This window comes from Mytilus californianus, unplaced genomic scaffold, assembly GCF_021869535.1.
Source record: "Mytilus californianus isolate M0D057914Y unplaced genomic scaffold, xbMytCali1.0.p SCAF_8, whole genome shotgun sequence".
Lineage (NCBI taxonomy): Eukaryota > Metazoa > Mollusca > Bivalvia > Mytilida > Mytilidae > Mytilus > Mytilus californianus.
Genome location: NW_026262734.1, coordinates 11,820,224 through 11,844,400, shown reverse-complemented (window position 1 = coordinate 11,844,400; position 24,177 = coordinate 11,820,224). Strand labels below are relative to the sequence as shown.

The window sequence follows — 24,177 nt, the reverse complement described above, 5'->3', positions numbered from 1 at the left end:
ATTTTGTCCCCTTTGGTCATCTAGCTCCTCGTGTATACATTCTTGTCTTAGCTGTTGATTATTAGCGTACTTGTTCAAGTTAGATCTAGAAAAACGCTGCCAACGCATCAAATATATTAAGTGATATTTTCATTTTTAGGCAGATTACATACAGGATTTGTGTTGATTTTCGAACTCGACATTTAACTGAACAAACTTATTGATTGATACAAACTGTCATCGTAGTTTGTCTTAAATACTTTTCTTCCATATGCATTCATTGTTAAATCGAGGTATTTTGTATTATGTGTATTTATGGTCTGCTCGTTTTATTACATTCTTATGATTCCATGACTGATATTTCAGCTGGTGAGATAACTCTTACACGCTCTATAAATACTGAACTTGTAGCAGGATATGATTTGTACATAAGTGTATCAGATGGACGAAATATGGTTGCTGCTCGATCATTAACAGTTCGTATTACAGGTAAGTTATTAAATTGTTCAATAATATGAGAGATAAAACGTATAATTCTTTGTACTAAATTAATAACACGTAGTTGATGAATTAATCACTTTATAAATTTCGTTCATCCGCCGCGCTTTTCTGCTTATATGTGATTTTCATTTAAATTCAGTAATGAAATATAATTAAACTATTCGTTATAATAGAAATACATTCCGGTACTTTTTTTTAAAGTTTGTTACTGAAACAATCAATATCTACTTGTCCAAAATGAATAAAATTATTTAAAAGAAATGAATATTTTTGTTTTCAATTTGACAACACAATTTCTACGATTTTGTACGATTATTTTTGTTTGCTATTTTGTCTAATTTGCTATCAAATACTTTTGCATGATCTTCGTTAGGTAGCGTTCTGGCTTACAATTGTATCATATTTGGTCTCAGTACTTGTTTCTTCTATTTGTAGATATTAATTTTCCTCCTTCATTCCAAGCTCCATCGCAGATAATAACTGTCTTCGAAGATATAAATTCTGGATCGTCTATATTTCAACCGACAATTACAGATGAAGACTTGTTGGACAATCACACGTTTTCTGTAATATATTCTCCACCAGAGGGCGCTGTTTATTTTAATGTTGATAAATCAAGTAAGATAGTATTCTATGATTTTTATTTTTCCCATTCATGAATACAATTGGTATGTTATATTATATCCTCAAGGGATCAATATCTGTGTTATTTAACATACTGTGACTTCATTTTCTGAAAAAGAAAGGCGAAAGGTACCAAAGGGACATTCAAACTCAAAAATTAAAAACAAACTGATAACGCCATGGTAAAAAAAGAAAACAAGACCAACAGACAAACAACAGTACACAAAACACAACATAGAAAACTAAAGACTGAGCAACACGAACCCTACCAAAAACTGGGGCTGATCTCATGTTTCCGGAAGGGTAAGCAGATCCTGCTCCCCATGTAGCACCCGTCGTGTTGCTCATGTCATTCATCGTTAGCATGAATTGCTTAAGATTTTCCCTACAAATGAAAAGATTGTTCCTATAAATGAAAGGGAGCAAAATTCATCCTCTCCACCGATTGTACTATCAAAAGTTAACAAAACCTAGTTTTAAAAAATCGTAGTGTTTCATGTGTTTTACCAGGTTGACAGTGGATTTTCAAAAATAATTGTCCCATCTATGATATTTCATGTTAGGACAGAAGTGCTAACTACTAGGCTGTTAGTACAATTGGGGACGAAACATCCACCAGCCGTGATATTGACGTAGAGATCATACATTGAAACATTTCAATGTTTTTACAAAAAATCAATCATTAAAATATTCGATAGGCACTTTGCTGTTAAAGTTTTTATAACGATCGGTATCTTTATATGAAAATGACTGCCTCCAAACAAAATTTATATCTCGAACTGTACTTTTATCGTGTTAAGCCTCGTCGATGCTATCAACCTTTTTGAAGAATACTATTGCTTCTAAACATCTGCAATTTGTTAATTTTGTGGAAACAAATTCCGTTCTGGCATGAACATAAAGTATTGTACCACACATAAATTATCTGTTGTTTCAATATCTGTATTTGTTTAACCTTCAGTGGAAATCCAATAGAACTTCAATATCAAAGAGTATATATATTATATATTGTATTTAAAAACTTTTCATTTTAATTTTAAATATATCCATAAAATCAAGATGCTATTTAGCCCTTCTCCTAGTCCTAGAATGCAAATCTTACACGCTTCGGTAAAAGCTTGCATCGACAGACAAGATCAATCTTAAAAACAATTTGTATCTAAAGTGCAATACATCGCTTTACTTTCAATACCGGTATTTGAATTATTGTTTTTATTAGGAATTACCTGATTATTCTTTTTTACTGAAAATACATAAAATTCAGTTTTGGGCCACTTTTAGGTATTTGTAATGTGGTCACATGTTCAAAGCATTGTTTTTAAAAATCAAAGTATATAATTGGTTATATAAAGCTTTGGTACTGTGTATTTTAGTAAGATTTTAAAACCTTCATAGAATAGCCTTTTTAGAAATTAATTCTGACTAAATTGGCAATACTTAAAAAAAAATGTTAATGTTCATTTCTTTAGATTCAATATTCTTACAAATGTGACAATCAAACCAATATATCATAGAGCAGCTTGACAAATCACCTGATATTTATTTTATTTGAAATTGTTTTTGTTCAACTTGTTGTTGTGGTAACAGAATTAGTAAAATGAAATCAATTAAGGGTGACTGTATTTGGCACAACTTTTTGGAATTTTGGGTCCTCAATGCTCTTCAACTTTGTACTTGTTTGGCTTTATAATTATCTTGATCTGAGGTCACTGATGAGTCTTATGTAGACGAAACGCGCGTCTGGCGTATACAATTATAATCCTGGTACCTTTGATAACTATTTGGCTATTGTTTTGTCCTTTCCGATAAATAGTTTCCTCTCTATTAATGCTTCTGTTGAAGTGGATTAGCTGTATGGTAAATGTTATTTATTATACTTCAGCCGGGTTAATAGCATCTGTATATGACATTGATTACGAGACGATTCCATTCAAGTCATTTTTGTTGATAATTAGTGGTTCCGATTCGTTGTTGGAAGATACTACCAACATAACTTTGAATATACAGAACGTCAACGAGCCTCCAGTGTTTACAAAGACGAATTACTCACTTACACCTTCAGAAAACACTGTAAGTTAATAATTAAACCAACGACCAGCAGAAGCTTGTTTTAATTTTATTCAAAATTTGTATTTCAAATATCGTACCAGATCCTGCAAGGCATTTCAGAACCATAATAGTGAAAGGTCCATTAATTGGCGTGACTGTCAATTGGTAAGATGTGTCTCCTTTTAATGTTTATAGTTTAAAATAGTGATGCAACAATTTTATAATAAGCTTCCAATATGCTTTATAAAACCTTCATTATTCAATCAGATTCTTGAAAAAAAGATTAAAAAATGGTGGAATTGGGGAATGAATTTTAACGTCGTTTAATGATTCCTGTCATACACCGAATGAAATGTAAGACTATGTTTTAAATTGGCTTAAAATAACGTTTTATCAATTTATATTTCGGGGTTTTACCCAGAAACACGTTCCAATTTTGTTTTTGATGTATTAATTGTACGTCTGTCTCGAGTTACTTTTTTTTTCTTTTGTCTCGGTTTTGCCTTAATCTGCAAGCGCCTAACTATCATTCCTTTTACAAATATTCGACCTTATGGTTTTTTAACACCAATTTGATTATTTTTAAAGCAATGGAATACAAAAAATGTTTGAACCTATAGGTAGGTAAATTGTTGCTAGGAAGCATAATCGTACAGCTAGAACTGTTTTTGTTTTACTATGTTACTCCCATTTATGATATTAATAGCAGGTTTTACAAAGGCGATAACTTTTAAAAAATGTTAAAGTTCTGTTTGTTTAATTAGGGTGGTACCGCTCTTTATGGTCCGTTTTATCAGTATACAGAAGAAGATGGTGACGCTGTAAAATTTTCCCTTGACTGTGGTGTTGATACAGGCCGATTTGATATTGATTCTTCCACAGGTCTCCTGTCGTATTCAGCAGACTATGATCTAGACATGGTCGGTACAGCATCTCAGGTGAACTGTAATGTTTCTATCAGTGATAATGAGTATACAGATATGGCCTACATTAATATAACTATATCGAATGACAATGACAATGCACCAGTATTTACCTATAGTACATACACGTTCTATATACCAGTAACTTCAAGTGTTGGGTCATTTGTCGGACAGGTACAAGCAATTGATAATGATATTGGAAGTTATGGTAAGTTTGATGATTACCAGACGTAATATGAACATGTTTTGGGTTTAGTTCTTCTTCTCCTGTTTGTATTTGTCTTGTTTAACTAAACATATTCTCATCTTTATATATTAACTGATAAAAAAAACCCAAAGTTTTCTATTTCAAAACAATCTCGTGCTTCTGTTTATCCCAGCTTAGTATTTCAGTCGTATTGCAATGTTACATACAGGCATGCATTTTTATTTTGTCATTAGTCTAAAAAGTACATTGCACTTTACATCTTCTTATTTCTATATTAACTGCACTGTATGTTTCAGTTAACAATCATACAGTTCTTGTTATTTCAAATAGCTCACACATAGAGCTAGCTCTGTCTTGCCTTATCTCCCGATTCGTCTACTTAAGACTCATCAGTGGCACTCGATAAAACCAGTCTGAAAGCAAAATTAAAACGAAGCTGAAGTTGAAGTGGATTAAGAACTGAAAATTCTGAAACACGAGTAAGGCAACATGCCTAGGGTAAAAAACCCTCAGTGTTTTAGCCTGAAAACCCTGGAGCTGTCGATAATTGTTCTGTTTGAAAAATGCCACTCTCACTGCAAATTAAAGTCCTAGTTTGGCATGACATATTTGTTGTTTGGCATGCACCAATAAATGAATTAATGTAATGCATTCTTTTATTTTATTTCAGGAAATATTTTTTACCATATTGCGCTTACAGACTTCAACTATGGTTTATTTCATGTAGACGAAAATGGTTCGATATTTGTCAGCAAAAGTTTGACTCAGTATACCGAAGGCTCCGTTTTAAATCTAACGATTTATGCTGTGGATATTGGAAGCAGACAGGCTTCAACGTTGGTTGATATTGTATTTCCAACAAGTTATGTAACTCGTGTTCCCCAAGGAAATGATATACAGTACTTAACATTCTTCCGATATTCTCCAAATATGGCTTGGTTTGTTCCTTTAATGTTTGTGCTTTTCGTCACCGTCTGTGTTGTTACAAACACAATATACACAACTAACTGTACAAATTTGAAAAAAGTAAGTGATACGTTTTCTATATCCACTTCATAGTCTCCGTATGACCATAAACATTTCTGTCAATAAGTCAAATTAGCTTTATGTGATAACTCTGAAAATGTTTAACCACATGGAATAGAATCTGGCAATGATTTCAAACATACTTTTTGATTGTATTACTTTACTATTTGTTTTTCTTTACTTTTTTATCTTTCCTTCGTTAATTTCATTAGAATAATTTGACAGGCTTATCATATGCTCATCCGTGATAAAACTGTTTGTTGGCATACGATTAAAGAGAAGGTATGATAAGAGCCATTTGTTAGCCCCTGAAATTTAAACTTTTTCAAACCTTTCAAAATTATGTTAATTTTATTCACAAATGAACAAATTAAATTAATATGATCTGGACAATTTAATTCAGACATGTTACTTGTGATGTCACTATAACGTCGTTAAGATGTCCAAATCTACGTATTGGACCTAAATTGCAACTTCATGCATAGTTTTTGGGTCAAATAATCTGGCAGTATATCCTCATTTTGATATCTTGTCTTGAATTTTAAGTTATGTCCAAAAAATTTACCCAAAAATATATTTAAAACATTAACATCTTTGTAAAATACATTTTGTAGCTTTGTGGGTAAAGCTGTTGCTCATATCGAAACATTTATGAAAGATATCAAAATGAGACTATTTTGGTAGTTTATTTGCTGTTTTGCACTAAATGTAAGAAGTTTGAAGCCTTAATGCTAATATGTGAGACAAAATAGAAAAATATAGATACTGGTATCCGAAAGACTGAACATCTGAACGAGGTTATTTGTAAGATTTATAATACTTCGTTTAAACATACATTAGATATATAAATTAATGTAGAATATGTTGATTGTATATCAACAGATATAAAACTTTTATTGTTGCATCATAATACTTGCAAAGACATTGGAATTTCTATTCATAGTCATTCATGAAAAAACTGAAAACAACACGTTTTATATATTCCATGCGTCCAAAGCGCTTTTCTGGTTTTACCTTCATCAGGAATTTTCAAAGCCGAAGTTGTATTATGAGAGCAGGTCTTGTTTTACACTGATAACAATTTCGATTAATGATAAATTAATGCAGGGCTAGGAGACACAGATTTTTTTTTCACACGGCATTTTAAAGGTCAAGTTTGCAAGGAATATTCAGATGTCCCGCTGTGTGGTGTCATTTAAAACTGTTTAGATATTAACTTACCATTGTAAATATAATTGTTATAAGGAAACCCAGTGATTACCTAAAATATGTCTTGTATTTCTCTTTTGTAGCATAAGCAAGACGAAACGGAAAAGACCAATGAGATCATTATAAAATATTGAATGAACAATATGTATTCATGAATACTCTATGTTTTTGTAAGACGGAAAGAGGCGTTCATTAAAAATACTTTGAGTGTTTTCGTCTATTGTATATCAGTTATATTGATAACTATTGCACCTCAATGGTAAGGTATTATTAAATTATAAATGTCAACACAAATTCAAATTTGGAAATAATTCGAAAACTGCAATTCTGATTCATTTGATAACAAATATATTCATTAACTTTTCTACTAAGCTGATCAGGTTTCAAACTGTGATACAAACTTCTGTAAAACTTGATGTTAGCACATCTATGGCAATAAATATATCACAAGTCCAGGTATATGTATACCTAACAACAAAATTATTTTCATTTACCTGTTTTTAAAGTAATTATACCCCACGCAACGAGTTGTGGAGGGTATAATGTTTTTGACCCGTCCGTCCGTCTGTATGTCCGTCCGTCAGTCCGTCAGTCCTGTTTCTTGTCATCGCAACTCCTCTCAAACCACACAACAGAATTTCACGAAACCTTTTTAGATAATAAGGACATACTATGTAGTTGTGCATATCAACAGGAAATTACAATTCAATTCTTTTTCTAGGAGTTACGCCCCTTTCAACTTATTTACTTAAATGTACTACTGCAACAGTTTGTCATCGCAACTCCTCTCAAACCACACAACAGAATTTCATGAAACCTTTTCAGATAATAAGGACAAACTACGTAGATGTGCATATCGACAGGAAATTACAATCTAATTTTTTTCCAGGAGTTACGCCCCTTTGAACTTATTTGCCCAATATACTACTGCAACCTTTTGTCATCGCAACTTCTCTCAAACCACACAACAGAATTTCACGAAACCTTTTCAGATAATAAGGACATACTGCGTAGATGTGCATATCGACAGGAAATTACGATTCAATTTTTTTCCAGGAGTTGCGCCCCTTTGAACTTATTTGCCCAATATACTACTGCAACCTTTTGTCATCGCAACTCCTCTCTAACCACACAACATAATTTCATGAAACTGTGTAGATAATAAGGATATACTATGTAGATGTGCATATTGACAGGAAATTATGATTCAATTTTTTTTTCTGATACAATTTTTTTTTCTTACACTTATTTTATTTCTCCAATGACAATGTGGGGACGTGGGGTATGTGAGCGCGCTCACTAAGGTTCTTTTATTGCAAATGGCTGATATTTTTGTTCAAGCATATTGTTTTTCATAAATTGTTTAACATTTCACAGCTGTATAACATGTTACTTTAATTATTCTTCCTTAGTTTATTTATTTTGTATTTACATTGTATCATAGATCAAATTTATTTGTTCAGTGTATGTTCACTGGTGTTAATATGTCTTTTGATTGAGTTAAGCGATTTCAATTGATATTTTATAGTGTGTCTTTCTATGTTGTGATGTTACACTATTGTTTCAGATAAGGGTGAAGGTTTGGTACCATTAATACGTTTAAACCCGCTGCAATTGTTTGCACCTGTCATGAGTCAAGAATTTGATGTTCAGTAGTTGTCGTTTGTTGGTGTGGTTCATAAGTGTTTCTTGTTTCTCGTTTTTTATATAGATTTGACCGTTGGTTTCCCCGTTTGAATGGTTTTACACTAGTAACTTTGGGGCCCTTTATAGCTTACTGTTCGGTGTGAGCCAAGGCTCCGTATTGAAGACCGTACTTTGACCTATAATGGTTTACTTTTATAAATTTTGACTTGGATGGAGAGTTGTCTCATTGGCACTCATACCACATCTTCTTATATCTATATATAAACGGACAAATAATGGTATTCTTTTTTCGTGTGTAAAATTAAAAGTTAATTCTAAATTCAATGTAAAAAGTAAAATAACAAAAATACCGAACTCAAAGGAAAATTCAAATCGGAAAGTCCCTTATCAAATGGCAAAATCAAAAGCTCATTCACATCAAAAGAATGTAAGTTTAACTGTTTTTGGAAATTTAAAAATTACAACTTTAAAATAATGTTTTGTTAAATCTTTTTCAACTTTGCAAAAAAAAAAATTCATGATATTTTGGGGGATTTTGTCTCTTTTTCAATAAATTTGACGAAAAATGACCACAGATTTTGAGTGCATTTCAAGTTATGATTACGTTGGTACACTTTGGATCACTTATTTAACTTCTGTACAAGTTTTAATCATAATTTTAATAGTATCCTTCCAAAATATATGGCACAGTCAATAAAAAAAAAAGTCATATTGCCCCCGAAATCAATAGTATACTTTACCATACTCTATGGAAATACTGTGTTCAAATTATTTAAAAAAAAAAGATTTTCACGGAAGAAAATCTTGTCAGTAAGAGGCATTTGATATCAAACAGTACTTGATAGAAGTTTGAGGCACAATGAATCCCAAAGTTGTGTATTAATTTGAGCCCTCAACCACTGTTTTACGTAAAAAAAAATGTCAAAGATTCAAGACTTAACGCAAACTAGTTGCCCGAAAACTTAGCCCATCGGTACCAGAGTACCGACGGGGACGTGAAGGGGTTACTGCCGCCTGCTTAGCTGGGAAGCAGCAAATACCAATTTTAAAGTCTTTGGTTTGACCTGGCCGGGTTCGAACCAATGACCTCCCGCACTCGAGGTGTATACGCTACCAAGAAACCACCGAGGCGGTGCTTCAACTAGACAGTAACCCGCTATATAAAAGGTTTCGTTGGAAGCCGCTCATATATTCACCTCCGGACTCAAGGAAACATGGCTAAGGTACCAACAATTGATCTTTTTTTTTTTTGGTTGGGGCATGTTTTTCTTTAAATGTTTGATTCCAAATTTCTTGAAAAAAGGAAGCAAAAAAATAGTTTGTTTCTATGAAAATAAAAAAACAGATTTTCAATGTCCCCCGCGTTGCACATATTTTATATTTCCAAGAAAAAAGTCGATCGGCCACCATTATAGAACTTGTCCGAGATATTGCTGATATTAACCTATGGTATAAGTTTTATATAAATCTGGCAAGAATTGTACCCATGTAAGCGCTAACGAGGTCATTTTTCATAAAGGAGAAGGGGCTCTAAGGGGCAAAATTGGCCCCACTTCCAAATCTATTGATATTTCTTTCAATTGATATCTATGATATGGAGCTTATAAAACACCAAGGATTTAATAGTTATCTTTTGCCGTTTTCTTGTTATGACGTCATAAAAATGGTATGCCGACTAAGCTAAAATATCAGCTTTTTACATATTTTATCCTTTTTTTATGTATTGTGTACTTTTTACAATAGATTAAACCTTAAATAATCAACGTGAATACATTATTACTAGTGTATCATTGTATTGAAACAATGAAGAAAAAAATTGATATAAAGTTTAACTATTTAATATATATATTTAATAATAGTACGGAAGCACATGTATATGTTTTGGTAAAACACGTGTGTTTGTTTACATCAACACATGTTTTTAGAATACCTGTAATGTTTACAATGTATTCCATTGGATGAAATTCGTCGCATTGCGAATTTAAAACAGGTATTCTATGTATCGTATGATTTTGGCTCGTGTTTCTCGTGCTTGCTGTTTGATATAAATTAAATGTAATTTATAATGTTATTATTCGAAGTTCTGCCTTACGCTGAGTAGCATACGCTGTACTACTGCCTTGCCTAACCATGACAGACCACCGTTCCGAAGACGAAGACGAATTACTACTACACGAGTCTACAACTCCTGTCGTTCTTAACAGAGAAGCTGCATTTCCTAGTTTGCCTATACCAGTACCGTCGACAGCAACCCAGCAAACAGCGCCACAGCAACAAATAAGTGACAGCACTTTTCAACTGTTTACGTCGTACTTCGATTCTAAAATATCTGCATTGAAGAACGAGTTAGTGTCGGGCAACGACTCCTTAGCCACTAAGTTGAAAAAGGAAGCGTCCGTGAAACTAAAGAGTGAAGGAAATCAAATCCAATTTTCTTTCAATTCCGAAGTCCTTGCTGACCTACATAAGCTGCAAAAACGTTTTTCGAAGGAAGATTTTGTTTCTATAAATTCAATTTCCGGACTTATCTTAAAGTTGAACAAAAGAAATAAGCTCATCAGAATAGCCGATAAATCTCCTGCTGGTTGGACCACAGTTCGCGAGTACGAGAGTGACGAAATAGCATCAGATTCAGATGACGAGAAAAGACTCCGACAAGCTGAAAGCAGAGCTCTCAAAACCATCAAGGAGAAGAAAAGTCGTACTAAACCTTACGCTAAGCCTTCAGCTACTGTTTCCAGACCTCCTACTAATACTGCAGATATGCCTCTTCAACAGTACAACCAGCCGCCCTTTCGGAGGAACAGTCGCCGGGAGGCGACTTCCTATGACATGTGTTATGAATGCCACCAATTTGGACACTGGAGGACAAACTGTCCCAATAGAAGCAGCAAGCAATTTACACCAAGGAACAACCCAGCAACATAAGATAAAAGATAAGTTTCTTAATTTAGTAGATGAATATTTGTTGCATGGGCACATGAATATACTTTTCGAACATGTTAAGTATTTTGATAAAGTTGATTTTTCCAAATTCGCCAAAGGCGTCAAAAGTAGTTTATCTAAAAATGTAGCTTTTTGGGAGCACATTGGAGCAAGCAAATTTATAATTAATACTATAAAATCAGGTTATATGATTCCTTTTGTGAGTTTACCACCTCCTATGAAATTCCGCAATAATAAATCTGCAGTTGATAATACTGATTTTGTAAACGAAGCTGTTCTCGAACTTTCGAAAAACGGATGCGTACACGAAGTACCATTCCAGCCTTTTGTAGTAAATCCATTAAGTGTTGCCATTCAAAAGTCCGGGAAAAAGAGATTGATATTAGATCTATCTGAATTGAATTTATACGTTTTGAAAAATAAAATAAAATTCGAAGATTGGAAAGTTGCTCAACAATTTTTTAAAAAAGATCTATACCTAATTAAATTTGATTTAAAATCTGGATATTTTCATTTAGACATCTGCAAAGAGCAACATACATATTTAGGGTTCTTTTGTAACGGAAAGTTTTATTGCTTTTCAGTTTTAGCTTTTGGTTTGAGTTCAGCGCCTTACATTTTTACAAAATGTTTACGACCTATGGTTAAATACTGGCGTGAAAACGGTGTAGATATAGTGCTTTATCTAGATGATGGTTTAGGTATGTCAGAAGGGTATTTAGAATGTCAAAATATATCTGAATTCGTAAAGTCCTCATTGGAATTAGCTGGATTTTTGATAAATGAACAAAAATCTGTTTTTGATCCAGTTCAACGCTTGGAATGGCTAGGATTAATATGGGATTCGAAAAGCTTTAGTTTAGCAGTGTCTGAACGTAGATTAAATGATGCAAAAGAATCGCTTGACAATATTTTGAATAAATTTCCCATTATAAGTGCTCGTCAGTTAGCACAATTCACAGGTAGAATTATTTCTATGTCTCCAGTTATGGGCAATGTCACAAGCCTAATGACAAGGCATTTATATTTTGCAATTGAGAACAGAAAATCATGGGATGGTAATTTAAATATTGCTTACACTGAGTGTGTATTAGCAGAGTTGAGATTTTGGTCAGACAGTTTGACAAATCTTAATCAGAAGAATTTTGTGAATGACACCTTACCAAACATAGTGGTGTATTCAGATGCTAGTAATGTAGCCGCAGGTGCTTTTACTGTAGAGTTGAATGAAAAAGTTTTTCATTCCACATGGAGCGAATATGAGAAAAACATGACTTCGACCTGGCGAGAATTAAGGGCTATTCAATTAGCTTTGTATTCATTTAAATCTGTTTTAAAAAACAGTACTGTCAAATGGCACACCGATAATAAAAACTGTGTAAAAATAATCAATAGAGGTAGCACCAAGATGCATTTACAGTGTTTTGCATATGACATTTTTAAATTTTGTTCGAAGGAAGGAGTCATTGTACATCCAATATGGGTACCTAGATCAGAAAATTGTAGAGCTGATTTTTTGTCTAAAATGATAGATATAGATGACTGGCAAACATCTCCGGAGTTTTTTGAATTCATGGATAATTTATGGGGTCCTTATACTGTTGATAGATTTGCCAATTTTGCTAATACAAAATTGAAGCGATTTAATTCAAAATTTTGGAATCCCGGGAGTGAAGCTATTGATTCTTTTACACAAAATTGGAAAAATGAAAATAATTGGATAGTCCCTCCAATTGATTTAGTTACTAAAAGTATAAATCATTTAGTACTCTGTAAAGCCGAAGGTACCCTGATAGTACCAAAATGGCCGTCTTCATCGTTTTGGACTTTATTATCTAGAAGAAACATGGAACTTCGTCATTATGTATTGGAAGTAATTGAATTTTCCAGTGAACAACGCATATTTCTTCAAGGGAACAACAAGAATTCCATTTTTGGCTCTAAGAATTTTAATTCTGATATTTTAGCTGTTAGGCTAAGAACAATGTAGATAACTGTTTTTGTATTACTGTGACATAGACATGACACATTTTTACAAGGCTATAGAAATGATAGCGAGGTCTTTTTTAGAAATCTGACAAGGCTTTAGTACGGAGCAAGGTCAGTAATGATTATATATTAAACGCATTTGTCATGTATTATATACTTTTTTATTTACTATCTGTTTGAATTTTTACATTTTTCAGATATTTTCAGCGTTGGTAGGTGGTCATCAGAAATTCTTTCACCACACTAGCCATTACAAAATTTAGCAAAGTGTCTTCCAGAATTTTGTCTTCATTCTAGAGCTGAAAGCACTCGGAAGAAGTACAGGTACGCCTTTAACAATTTTTGTAGATGGTGTAATTCATTTAATCTTAATTCTTTACCAGCATCAGACTATGATGTTTCGTTATACCTGATTCATTTATGTAAAAAACACAAATCCGCATCTATAGTTGAAGGAGCTTACTATGCAATTAGTTGGTCACATAAACTAGCTGGATTTGCCGATCCTTGTAATTCTTTTTTATGTACATCTATTAAAGAAGGAGTTCATAGGTCAATCGGGCATTACATTGTAAAAAAGAAAGAGCCTATTACACCTGAAATTCTGTACCAGATTGTACAAAAATACGGTAACAAATTCAGTACTTTAAATCATAGAAGAATCGCCTGTATGTGTCTTACAAGTTATGCAGGATTTTTAAGATTTTCCGAACTTGTTAATTTGAAAAGATCAGATATACAGTTTTATCCTACTTATATGTCTTTATTTATCGAAAAAAGTAAGACTGACCAACACAGAGAAGGTAGTAGAGTGTTGATTTCGAAGACTAGTTCTATGACATGTCCGGTATCTATGTTACACACATATTTATCACAAGCTAACATAGCAATCGATTCTAACGAATTCATTTTTAGAGCAGTAACTTTTCGTAAGAAAACAAACACTTATGTTTTAAGAGGAATTACTCCTCTATCTTATACAAGGGCTAGAGAGTTGTTGTTAGACGCTCTTGGATCTTTAGGTCTAGAAAAATCTAATTTTGGTTTACACAGTTTGTGAGCAGGTGGTGCGACGGCTGCAGCCGCTGCTGGTATAAATGACAGGTTATTCAAGAAACATGGGAGATGGGCATCTGAAACTGCAAAAGATGGGTATGTTCAGGAAAACATATCAGAAAAATTAACAGTTTCTAAAAACCTTGGCATATGACCCTCCCCCTTTTCTTTCTTTGTTACTTTCGAAAGTATGCTACCCTCACAAGGAGAGCTCATTTCTGATACATGTGTTGAGTTTTATTGCATAAATAATTTATGTTCGTTTAAGTCTGGCGAATTAGAACATAAATATATTTAATAATAGTACGGAAGCACATGTATATGTTTTGGTAAAACACGTGTGTTTGTTTACATCAACACATGTTTTTAGAATACCTGTAATGTTTACAATGTATTCCATTGGATGAAATTCGTCGCATTGCGAATTTAAAACAGGTATTCTATGTATCGTATGATTTTGGCTCGTGTTTCTCGTGCTTCACTGTGTCTAAACTACCCCGGCGAAAAATGTTTGGACTCAATAGTATCTAATGTCCGGTACGGTGACGGACAATTAACAGACAGAGAAAGGTAGAAATTCTGTTTATTTATATGTTGTTTTAATGATATTGAAGAATATACGTACACATATAACTATTTTCGATAGTGTGATGTAATATTTTCTAAAACCGTTCTAGATTTATGAAGAAATAAGTAAAAAGGCACATCAAAATGGTGAATTGAGTGACCCCTGCCTCGAATTTGTTTAATTTCTCTTTAAAATGAGCACATTGTACGGAAAGAAAGGTACGGAAAGAAAGATATTAACTCGGTGATTTCATGACTTGTCACTATGGACACCTCAATATTTGCATGTCTGTGCATGGAATGAAAGAAGTGGGTCATGTCAAAATTAAAGCACCCGGTTTTGTCAATGTGTACGACCCGGTTTTGTCCTTAAATTTCACAAAGCAGACCTGGTTTTGTCATAGAAAATAATGCATAATCGCATGACGAAAATTAAAATATGGCGTTCAACAGCAGTTTGAGGGATCGTTGAAAAACATTTTCTTTCAGAGGATAACTTATAACCTTTTTGAATCCGTAAACACTTGAGTTCCTGCTATATTAGAACAAAGCAAATTTCAATTTTGTTTTGTATAAAAAAAAAGGAAAAATTAAAAAGAAATGAAGGTTTTGTAACGCAATTAGATTTTTTTATATCAACTATGTAAATTTAAGTGTTCAAACTTAAATAGTGTACGGCCTTGAAAATTTAAGAACGCACATTTGATATGTGATTTTCTGGGACAACAAGATGGCTTTCTTAATGTTCCGCTCTACTTGAAGGGAGAGACAGTATGATCGTTTGAAAATAAATATTCTGAAACTAAACGTTCATTATAAAGCAAGAGAATAAGAATCAAAGTACTGAAGTACTGAACATCGGATGACCGCAAGTTCTTGTGGATGGTCAAAAGCACTTGTCACAGAAAAAAATCACATCTCTATACCTGAAACTGAGGTTAATGTACAGAGATATATTTTTTTTCAATATGCAAGGGTGGACCGATGCCATGGTTTTTGAAAGGGGCGTATTCATAAACGGATTTTATGCCGCCGAGCGTAGCAAGGGGAACTTTTATTTAACGATTTTATGCTAAAAAAAATCATATATAAATCGTTAAAAACATGATAAAATGATTATTTCTAGCCACCAAAAAAGGGGGGTCGGCGTACTCCTTCTACCTCCTGGATCCGCCACTGATATAATGTAACTATATCGTATACCATCATAAAATTTAATATAAGACTAAAAAACAGAGACAGCCGCCAATCGCATATTTACTATAGGGGCTCTGTAATCAAATGAGTTAAGCCTTTTTCAACTCACTGAATTTTTGTTCATATGTTGTGCTGTAATACCAGTTTTTTTCTTGTTTGTTTTTTTTTTGGGAGGCGGTGGGGAGGGGGCGCTTACACGTTCAACCCACCCATTCTGTATGTGCCAGTACCAAATCCAGGAGCCTGTAAATCGGTGGTTGTCTTTTGTTGCTGTCTATAATACATGTATTTGTTTTTCGTTTTTTATTTTGTACATAAATCAGGTCGTTAGTTTTCACATTAGATTTTCTTTTTACAGTTTTCATTTCGGGACCTTTTTTAGCTTGCTATGCCGTATGGGTGTTTCTCATTGTTGGATGCCATACGGAGTTCTATATTTGTTAACTTTTACGTCATTTGGTCTCTGATGGAAAGCTGTCTAGTTGTCATTTTTCACGGGCTAAATTGCCACTTAGGTTGTTCTACGAAGACGAAGACGAAGATATTGGACGTTATAATGTTGCAAACCAACTTTTTTTTATAAAAAGAAAAAAATTCTTTCATGCCATGCTCAATGCTCATTTTAACATAGGTAGGCATTATATTTTTTAAACCAAACGTTAGCAAGGTATAAAATATTGACAAATATTATGCCTACCTACCCATGTTAAAATGAGCGTAGAGCATGGCATGATATAATTATTTCGTTTCTAATAGGGAAGTTTAGAACTTGTGTATTTTGAAGCGGACATAATATACACGTTCGAAAGGCAACCATTTTGATTTGAGATATCCAAAACGTTCTAATATAGATATAAGAAGATGTGGTATGAGCGCCAATGAGACAACTCTCCATCCAAGTCACAATTTGTAAAAGTAAACCATTGAATGCTTTACGTATACCTTATTGAACTTCGAACTAAATTTAAATGGAAATAAATAAAAATGTCAAAGTACGGCCTTCAAAACGGAGCTTTTTCTCTCACTTTCCGTCAATGGATGAACGAATGAGTAAATATATTGTAAACATATCGTATAGTATAGTAAAGCATACTATCCTTACTCTTTTTATAAATTGAAATGGTAACACAATCATTCCACATCTTCTTATTTTTACATCATTACAGTAGTATAGAAAATAAACAATCATTTGTGAGATGTATTTCTATTTGTATCCATCTGATGAGTTAAGCCTTTTTCAACTGATCATTATAGTTCGTTCTTATGTTGTATTGTTACATCAATTTCTCAGGTAAGGGGGAGGGTTGGGATCCCCCTAACATGTTTAACCGCGCCATATTCCGTATATTTGTACCTGTCCTAAGTCAGGAGCCTGTAATTCAGTGGTTGTCGTTTGTTGCTGTGTTACATATTTGTTTTTCGTTCATTTTTTTGTACATAATTTAGGCCGTTAGTTTCCTCGTTTGAATTGTTTTACAAATGTCAATTCGGGGCCTTTTATAGCTGACTATGCGGTATGGGCTTTGCTCGTTGTTGAAGGCCGTACGGTGACCTATAGTTGTTAATTTCTGTGTCATTTGGTCTCTTGTGAAGAGCTGTCTCATTGGCAATCACATCACATCTTCTTTTTTATATCATAAGGAATTAATGTAAGTACACGCTATAAAGTATTTATTTCCATTTAAATTTAGTTCAAAGATAAGTTCAATAAGGTATACGTATAGCATTCAAAAATGTCTACTCCTTATTTTGAAAAGTTCCCGTTTGAAATATATTTTAACACGACATGTTTGTATTGCAACAACATCTTTATAACATCCTTTTGACTCACATATTTAATTTCTTACAATGGGCAATATTCAGATCCGTGTTAACGTAGCTTTTCATAAATTTGTGGTTTCAAAACAAAACAAAACCGGGTTCTATACTGAGACAAAACCGAGTCCTTATGTAATAAACAACATTGACGAAACAGGGTCCTTCCATTTTGACATGACCCATTTCTTTCGTTCCATGCACAGAAATGCAATTATTGAGGTGCTCATTGTGACTAGCCATGCAATCTCTGTGTTAATATCTTTCTTTCCGTACTTTTCTTTCCGTACAATGTGCACAATGTAAAAAGAAATTAAACAAATTCGTAGCAAGGTTCACTCATTTCACCTTTTTCATGTGCCTTTTTACTTATCTCTCCATTAATCTAGAACGGTTGTAGAAAATAATACATCTCACAATCGAAAATAGTTATATGTGTATGTTTATTCCTCAATGTCATTAAAAAACAAATAAATAAACAGAAATTCTACCTTTTCTCTGTCTGTTGATTGTCCGTCACCGTGCCGGACATTAGATACTATCGAGTCCAAACATTTTTTGCCGGGGTAGTTTAGACACAGTGTGCTTGCTGTTTGATATAAATTAAATGTAATTTATAATGTTATTATTCGAAGTTCTGCCTTACGCTGAGTAGCATACGCCGTACTACTGCCTTGCCTGTATTAAGCCCCCCCCCCCCCCTCACCCCCCACCATCATCAAGACCATCTATTGTTTTTATATGGAAAGTAATGTTTTACTTATAATGATTTATTTAAGTTGTATTTCTTGTTTTGTAGATTGGTGTATATTTGTATGTATTAATGGTTGGCTGACTGTGATCGAGCCTGTATGACTGTTTTTATACCTAATTAATAACGACTGAGATTAAGCCGTAATGTGCTTAAAATGAACTTTGAAACGAACTGTTTGATTTATATTATACATTGGTTAATAAAAAGTATGCTACCCTCACAAGGAGAGCTCATTTCTGATACATGTGTTGAGTTTTATTGCATAAATAATTTATGTTCGTTTAAGTCTGGCGAATTAGAACATAACAGTAATATAGTTGCTATGGTAACAACAAAGTTAATATTTTTTTCTATGTATGACTAAATTACAGAATTTTTTTCACAAGAGAGAATCAACAAGTATTGTTTGTGTATTCTTTTACCTTGAATTACCAAAATGAGTATTGTGTGTATTGTATGAGTATTGTATTGTATTGTACACACAATACTCATTTTGAATTACCAAAATGAGTATTGTGTGTACTTTTATGTAGTCTGTTGATAAAAACACAAAGAAGGTATAACATTTAAATCGTACAGTACTAGTATAGAGATAATATATGAATAAAGTTCGCAATTTCATAAACTATACATTTCAACAATTTCTCAACCTTCTTTTAAAAACTGAAATATTCTTAGCACGTTTAACTTTATAAACTTTTTACACGTTCTTCGTATCAAATTAAAAAATATAATGTGAGATTTTTCGTACTGAAATTAAGCATGATTGAATATTAAATATAATGAAAAAACTTCTTAAGTATCACCATTAAAAAATTTAGAAATCTCAGTCAAGCCATCATATTTGACATTTGTTTTTTGCTTAAGAAATGTTAAAAGAAGTACATGTATATATCAGGCAAATACACTTTAACTGCTGTTTTTTTTCTATAAAATTGACGGTTGTTGCTAATATTCCACATAATGGTTACATTGGTACCCTGATATCGACGTACGTCAGTTTTATTTCCAACAATGACATACAAAACAAAATTGACATTATACGATATGCCCTATATGGCCAAGTAATTGTTCAATATAGAATACAAATGTTTAATGTTTAATCCTCGGGTTCACTGTCACTATTATGCGATTTGCTGCTTGTATGCCTACTTGCCATTCTAACCCTAATGAGTTGATGTCCCTGTTGCATGACTTCATAGTATTCGTCATTTTCTAAATGTTCCTCAGTATAACTCTTAGCTAGTTTAAGCTGGTATACGCCGAGCGTTATGTCCCTGATGTCCTCCTCCGATAGCTTCGGAAAATCTTCAACTGAATCGTTGCCGTCTATTTTTTGCCACCTACCACTTCTGGAATGCAAGTTTTCATTTGATACCCGTTCCATGAGCTCATTTTTCTTCTTTGACATGTGAAGCATTTTTGTACCTAAGAGAAGGTCTTCAGTTTCATTACCAGAATTAAGTGGTGGTCTATACTTATTACATATGGCACTGACAAAACGTGTATATTCACCAGCATACGGTATAAGGGAATTGGGTAATACTTTGTCAAGCAATCGCCACTGCTTGATTCTACCATTAACGGACTCAACAACCCAGCGGACTTTTGTTACTAGACGTGTTGTGTTACCATCTTCAACCGAAAGTTGCTTCTCGTTACGTTTGAGAAAGCTTGGCATTTTAATTTGAATACCAAATTCTTCTAAGAGGTCGATACTGTCCCGAAATCCCCGATCAACCACAACAACATCATTTGTTTCAAACCATTCCTTAATTTTCTCCAAGTTATTTTTAAAAATTGAGTTCAAAATTTTGGCATCATTGTTTTTGCTGTTACAAAGGTAGGGTCCAATCACACTTACAATGTATCCAGATGTAGTTACAAACATCATTGGCTTAATCAGGTTGCGGTATTTGTGCATGCTATATGTACTACGTTGAAATTTAAATTGTCCACTCTTTTGTATGTAAATATAAGTACCATCAATTACGAGTATAGCAGTTGTGTTTGTGATATCACCAAAAAGTGTTTGTGCCAGTGGACGAGTGTGGTTTTGTATAACACTTTCTCGGGATACATGATCAAAACCTAAATATTTTGGTGTAAAGTGCTGTTTAACTGCATCTCTTGCGGATGATATAGCTTTCCTGATAGAATCTTTGCTTATATTAAACAGAGTTGCTAATATCTTATTAGACATTCCCGAACGAAGTTTGGTCAAAAATATACCAATGCATGTTCTCATGCTTCGTACTCGAGTATCTCTTATAGCTGAGTTTGGAATGTGAGAACATAAGTCTTCAAAATCAGTTATTGTTAAGCCAGTCAAATTTCGAATATCTGTGTCATTTAAAGAAGAAGATTTATCAAAGTCAATTCTAGCGTTTTTATTTTTTAATGCATGTTCTCTAATTGTATCGATCAATTCAAGTAGTCCACTGCGATTGAAGTCAGAAACAGTATACACACTTGTTATGTCTTCGTTAGCTTCTTTTGTAAAACCTTCAGTACATAAATGACGAGGACAGCACCGTGATCAGTTGTAAGAACAGTTGGTGTATTTACTCGTGCTTGCTCTTCTCTGTAGTATTTCCGTCGACAAGTATCACAACATCATCATCATTAGGTAAAACAAGAAAACTCTTACTGAGAAAATTGCGCAGATTTTTATTTGCTTCTCCACACAAAGGTCTTCTTTTTCCGGGTTTTGTTCTTTTTTCACACAATATACATTTAAAATCTTTTCGTCCCTTTCTTATGTTGTCCATTCTGAAAAAAAAACAACATAAGAGGATACAATTAATATTTGGTACATTCAATTGCAAAATCTATTCAACTCCTAAACAATTTCATTGCAATCTGTTTTTGTTAAATATATATGTGTTAACTGAATTGCAAAATCTAACGTTAGCCTGTGCTAAAAGAATATTGGTGAAATAACATGATTAATTTTAATAATTATTATTGTAAAGAAGAGAATAGAAATAACCGTTTATGAATATAGGCGGAATACATTTTCCAATGTGTTGTGCAGAATAGCCATATTAAATGGGGAGGCGAATAAATAAGACAGCAAACCAACTACAGAGAATACCAGAACATTTTCGACATAAGACAAGCCCGTCACTGTAATGACTGTTCAACATAAATTACTTTTTTAAGTAACAGTCATTTTGAGGTTTTATGTTTGATGTTTGTTATTCACATAACACAAAATTTAGATCAAATATATCAAATTCCTTTGAAGATGAAAAACTGTCTTCCACTCTTCTTAATAGCGTAGATTATGCAAGCCAGTGCATCACATGAAATTTTCATAAGATTTTCCATAGTAGAAATAACATTCTTAGTTGTCAAATTCATTGATGTGTTTGGTTATATGAATATTAAATGAATGTATTGACATTCAGTGGCAAATATTTCATACATTTTCAGACTATAACATAATGTAATCCATATTTTATACTTTTACTTCTGGATGCTGCGCATAAATATCTAATTTTAAATCTGGTTTCGCAATGCTTTTAATTGAACTATTAATCTTCTGCACTCAGTATCAAATAATCGATTGCATAAAACTGTATAGATGCTTACTCATCTTTAATTCTACAAGGAAATTATCATGTAATAATTTAGGTCCACTGTCTGCAGAATCCATTTATGTCTAAAAATTTAAAAAAAATCACGTCTTTATATATATTGGTGCATGTTGATTTTGTTTCTTTTTTATATCTATCATGAAAGTCAACAGAAGGAACTTTCCTCTTTAACACATATACCATTTCTTCATGGGTAAAACACGTGCAAATCTGTAGATAATGATACTATAGTACATGTAGCTTGAGAATTAAGAATTAACAAAGTTCGGGTATATACTTTTATTTATCTTTTTTTTAAATTTTTTGTTGTTTAAGGTGTCTTTACAAAATTATTGATAAATGATAATAGGATTTAAAACGACAAATGTAAAAAATTACGGAACGATGAAAAAAAATTGGTCCAGATGAGACTCGAACGTAAATTCTTATCTTTCTAACGTAGCGTGTAAGCGATATGAACCACTCTACCACATCAACTACATTACGTTAATAACTCATATTTATCATTTTGATTCATAAACGGACGGAACAATATTATTTCGTTTTCATTTCTTTACTACTTATTTACGATTTAACTAAATTGTTTATATCATTGATATGGCCATTTCATAGTTGTTGATTATGTCTAATCTAAATTATTTTTGTTTTACCAAACAGACGTGCAAAATGAAAATGAAGTTTTCGTCTGCTGTGCCGTGGAATTTTATACGTGTTTTATAGTAATCTGTGTTCCGTTTTAAATACTTAATTTTGAATAACTTTGAAGCAATTAATAGAAAATAAATCATAGAATTAAAATTTTGTTTTTATTTCGATTTTTCTTAGAGATAATAATATGAAAAGATGGAAGAACTTTAATTTTACGTGACATGTTCATGGTGTAGTTTATGCATAACTTACCTTTCACGGAGTACGAATTCCACCATTTTCAAAAATATGATCACATCTTTTAAATTATATTAAGTTCTTTCAATTCTGTCTGGCAATATCAAGTATTTAACGAATGATACGCTGATTTCTATTCCGCTATAAAAAGCTTCTAAACAACAGCACTAGTAAAATTCCGTGCGTCAGTTCCGTAATCGCTTACAACAAATATACGCAAGGGCTAGGCTATGCTTGAGAGGCTATCAGGGGCGTAGCTGCCGTTAGGCACTTTAGGCATGTATGTGAAGTTAGCAGCCGGTTCCTTATTCGATATTCGATATTCAATATCCAACCGGCTGCTAGCAGTCGGTTCGATATTTAAATTTAGTTGAAAATCATAGAAAATTCAAACATTTGATAACAATAAAAGCATGGTTTTCAGAGTCAAGAGGAGTAAAAAGATACGTAGGAAATCGTTTAATGTCCCCTTTAAGCTGTCGTAAATTCTCCTTGTCCTCGAATATAAACCCTTATGTAAGTTGCATATTTGTTTTTATGTAATATAGATTTCTGTTAATAAAAGATGTAATTTATATATAATATATGATACAAAAACAAAAACCGATCACTCTAGAAACATTAAGAATAGTAATATTCATAGGAAGCCCAAAAAAAAAAGAAATGTATAGCGAAAACCTACCGGAGACCGCTGAAATGACGATGAGACCCCCCTGGCCATTCAATGTCCATTAAATTCGAGGAAATCATAGACACTGTATATATAAAGGTTGTATCAAAATGATTGTCCAGAAAAATGTCATCTTCGATATCTACGGAGGGTTTAGATTGTAACTTTTCACCTAAAAATTGTCAAAATTTCAGGATAAAGGGCACAGGGCAATGATGAGAGCCCCCTGATCTTTCAATCTGCCTAATATTAAGCAAACATTTGGTTAATAGGTAGATACAAACGTGACTAAAAGTAATTAGGGTAGACTTCCTGTCTTCTATGTTTACGGAGGGCTTAAAGTGCCAGTTTGATTTTCAAAATATATACAGTTGGGTGCAGACCAAGCATTACATGTAAACGGGCGGAAAAAGTTAACGCGGCGTTTACTCGCGTGCACTTCAAGTTAACGCCACGTTAACTGTGCGTTAACTCGGAAATTTCAGTAGACATAAAAAGTAGACGGGTGTTTACTTTCGCGTTTACCCTCG

General features: G+C 33.0%; 2 protein-coding genes and 1 long non-coding RNA gene across 3 annotated transcripts; all 3 read left to right on the top strand.

Annotated features, from left to right (window-relative positions):
* The first annotated feature begins 3,923 nt into the window (after positions 1-3,923).
* On the top strand, positions 3,924-6,727 carry LOC127712092 (cadherin-related family member 2-like). Its single transcript, XM_052218301.1, has 3 exons — positions 3,924-4,284; positions 4,955-5,310; positions 6,603-6,727. The coding sequence occupies exons 1-3, from the start codon at positions 4,071-4,073 to the stop codon at positions 6,651-6,653; spliced, it is 621 nt and encodes a 206-aa protein (XP_052074261.1). The 5' UTR covers positions 3,924-4,070; the 3' UTR covers positions 6,654-6,727.
* A 3,569-nt stretch (positions 6,728-10,296) lies between these two features.
* On the top strand, positions 10,297-11,654 carry LOC127711878 (uncharacterized). Its single transcript, XM_052218041.1, has one exon. It carries the CDS (start codon positions 10,297-10,299, stop codon positions 11,092-11,094), a length of 798 nt encoding a protein of 265 aa, XP_052074001.1. The 3' UTR covers positions 11,095-11,654.
* A 1,739-nt stretch (positions 11,655-13,393) lies between these two features.
* On the top strand, positions 13,394-18,730 carry LOC127712102 (uncharacterized). Its single transcript, XR_007986939.1, has 2 exons — positions 13,394-13,425; positions 18,536-18,730. It is a non-coding gene; the product is annotated as an uncharacterized LOC127712102 (long non-coding RNA).
* The last annotated feature ends 5,447 nt before the right edge of the window (positions 18,731-24,177 follow it).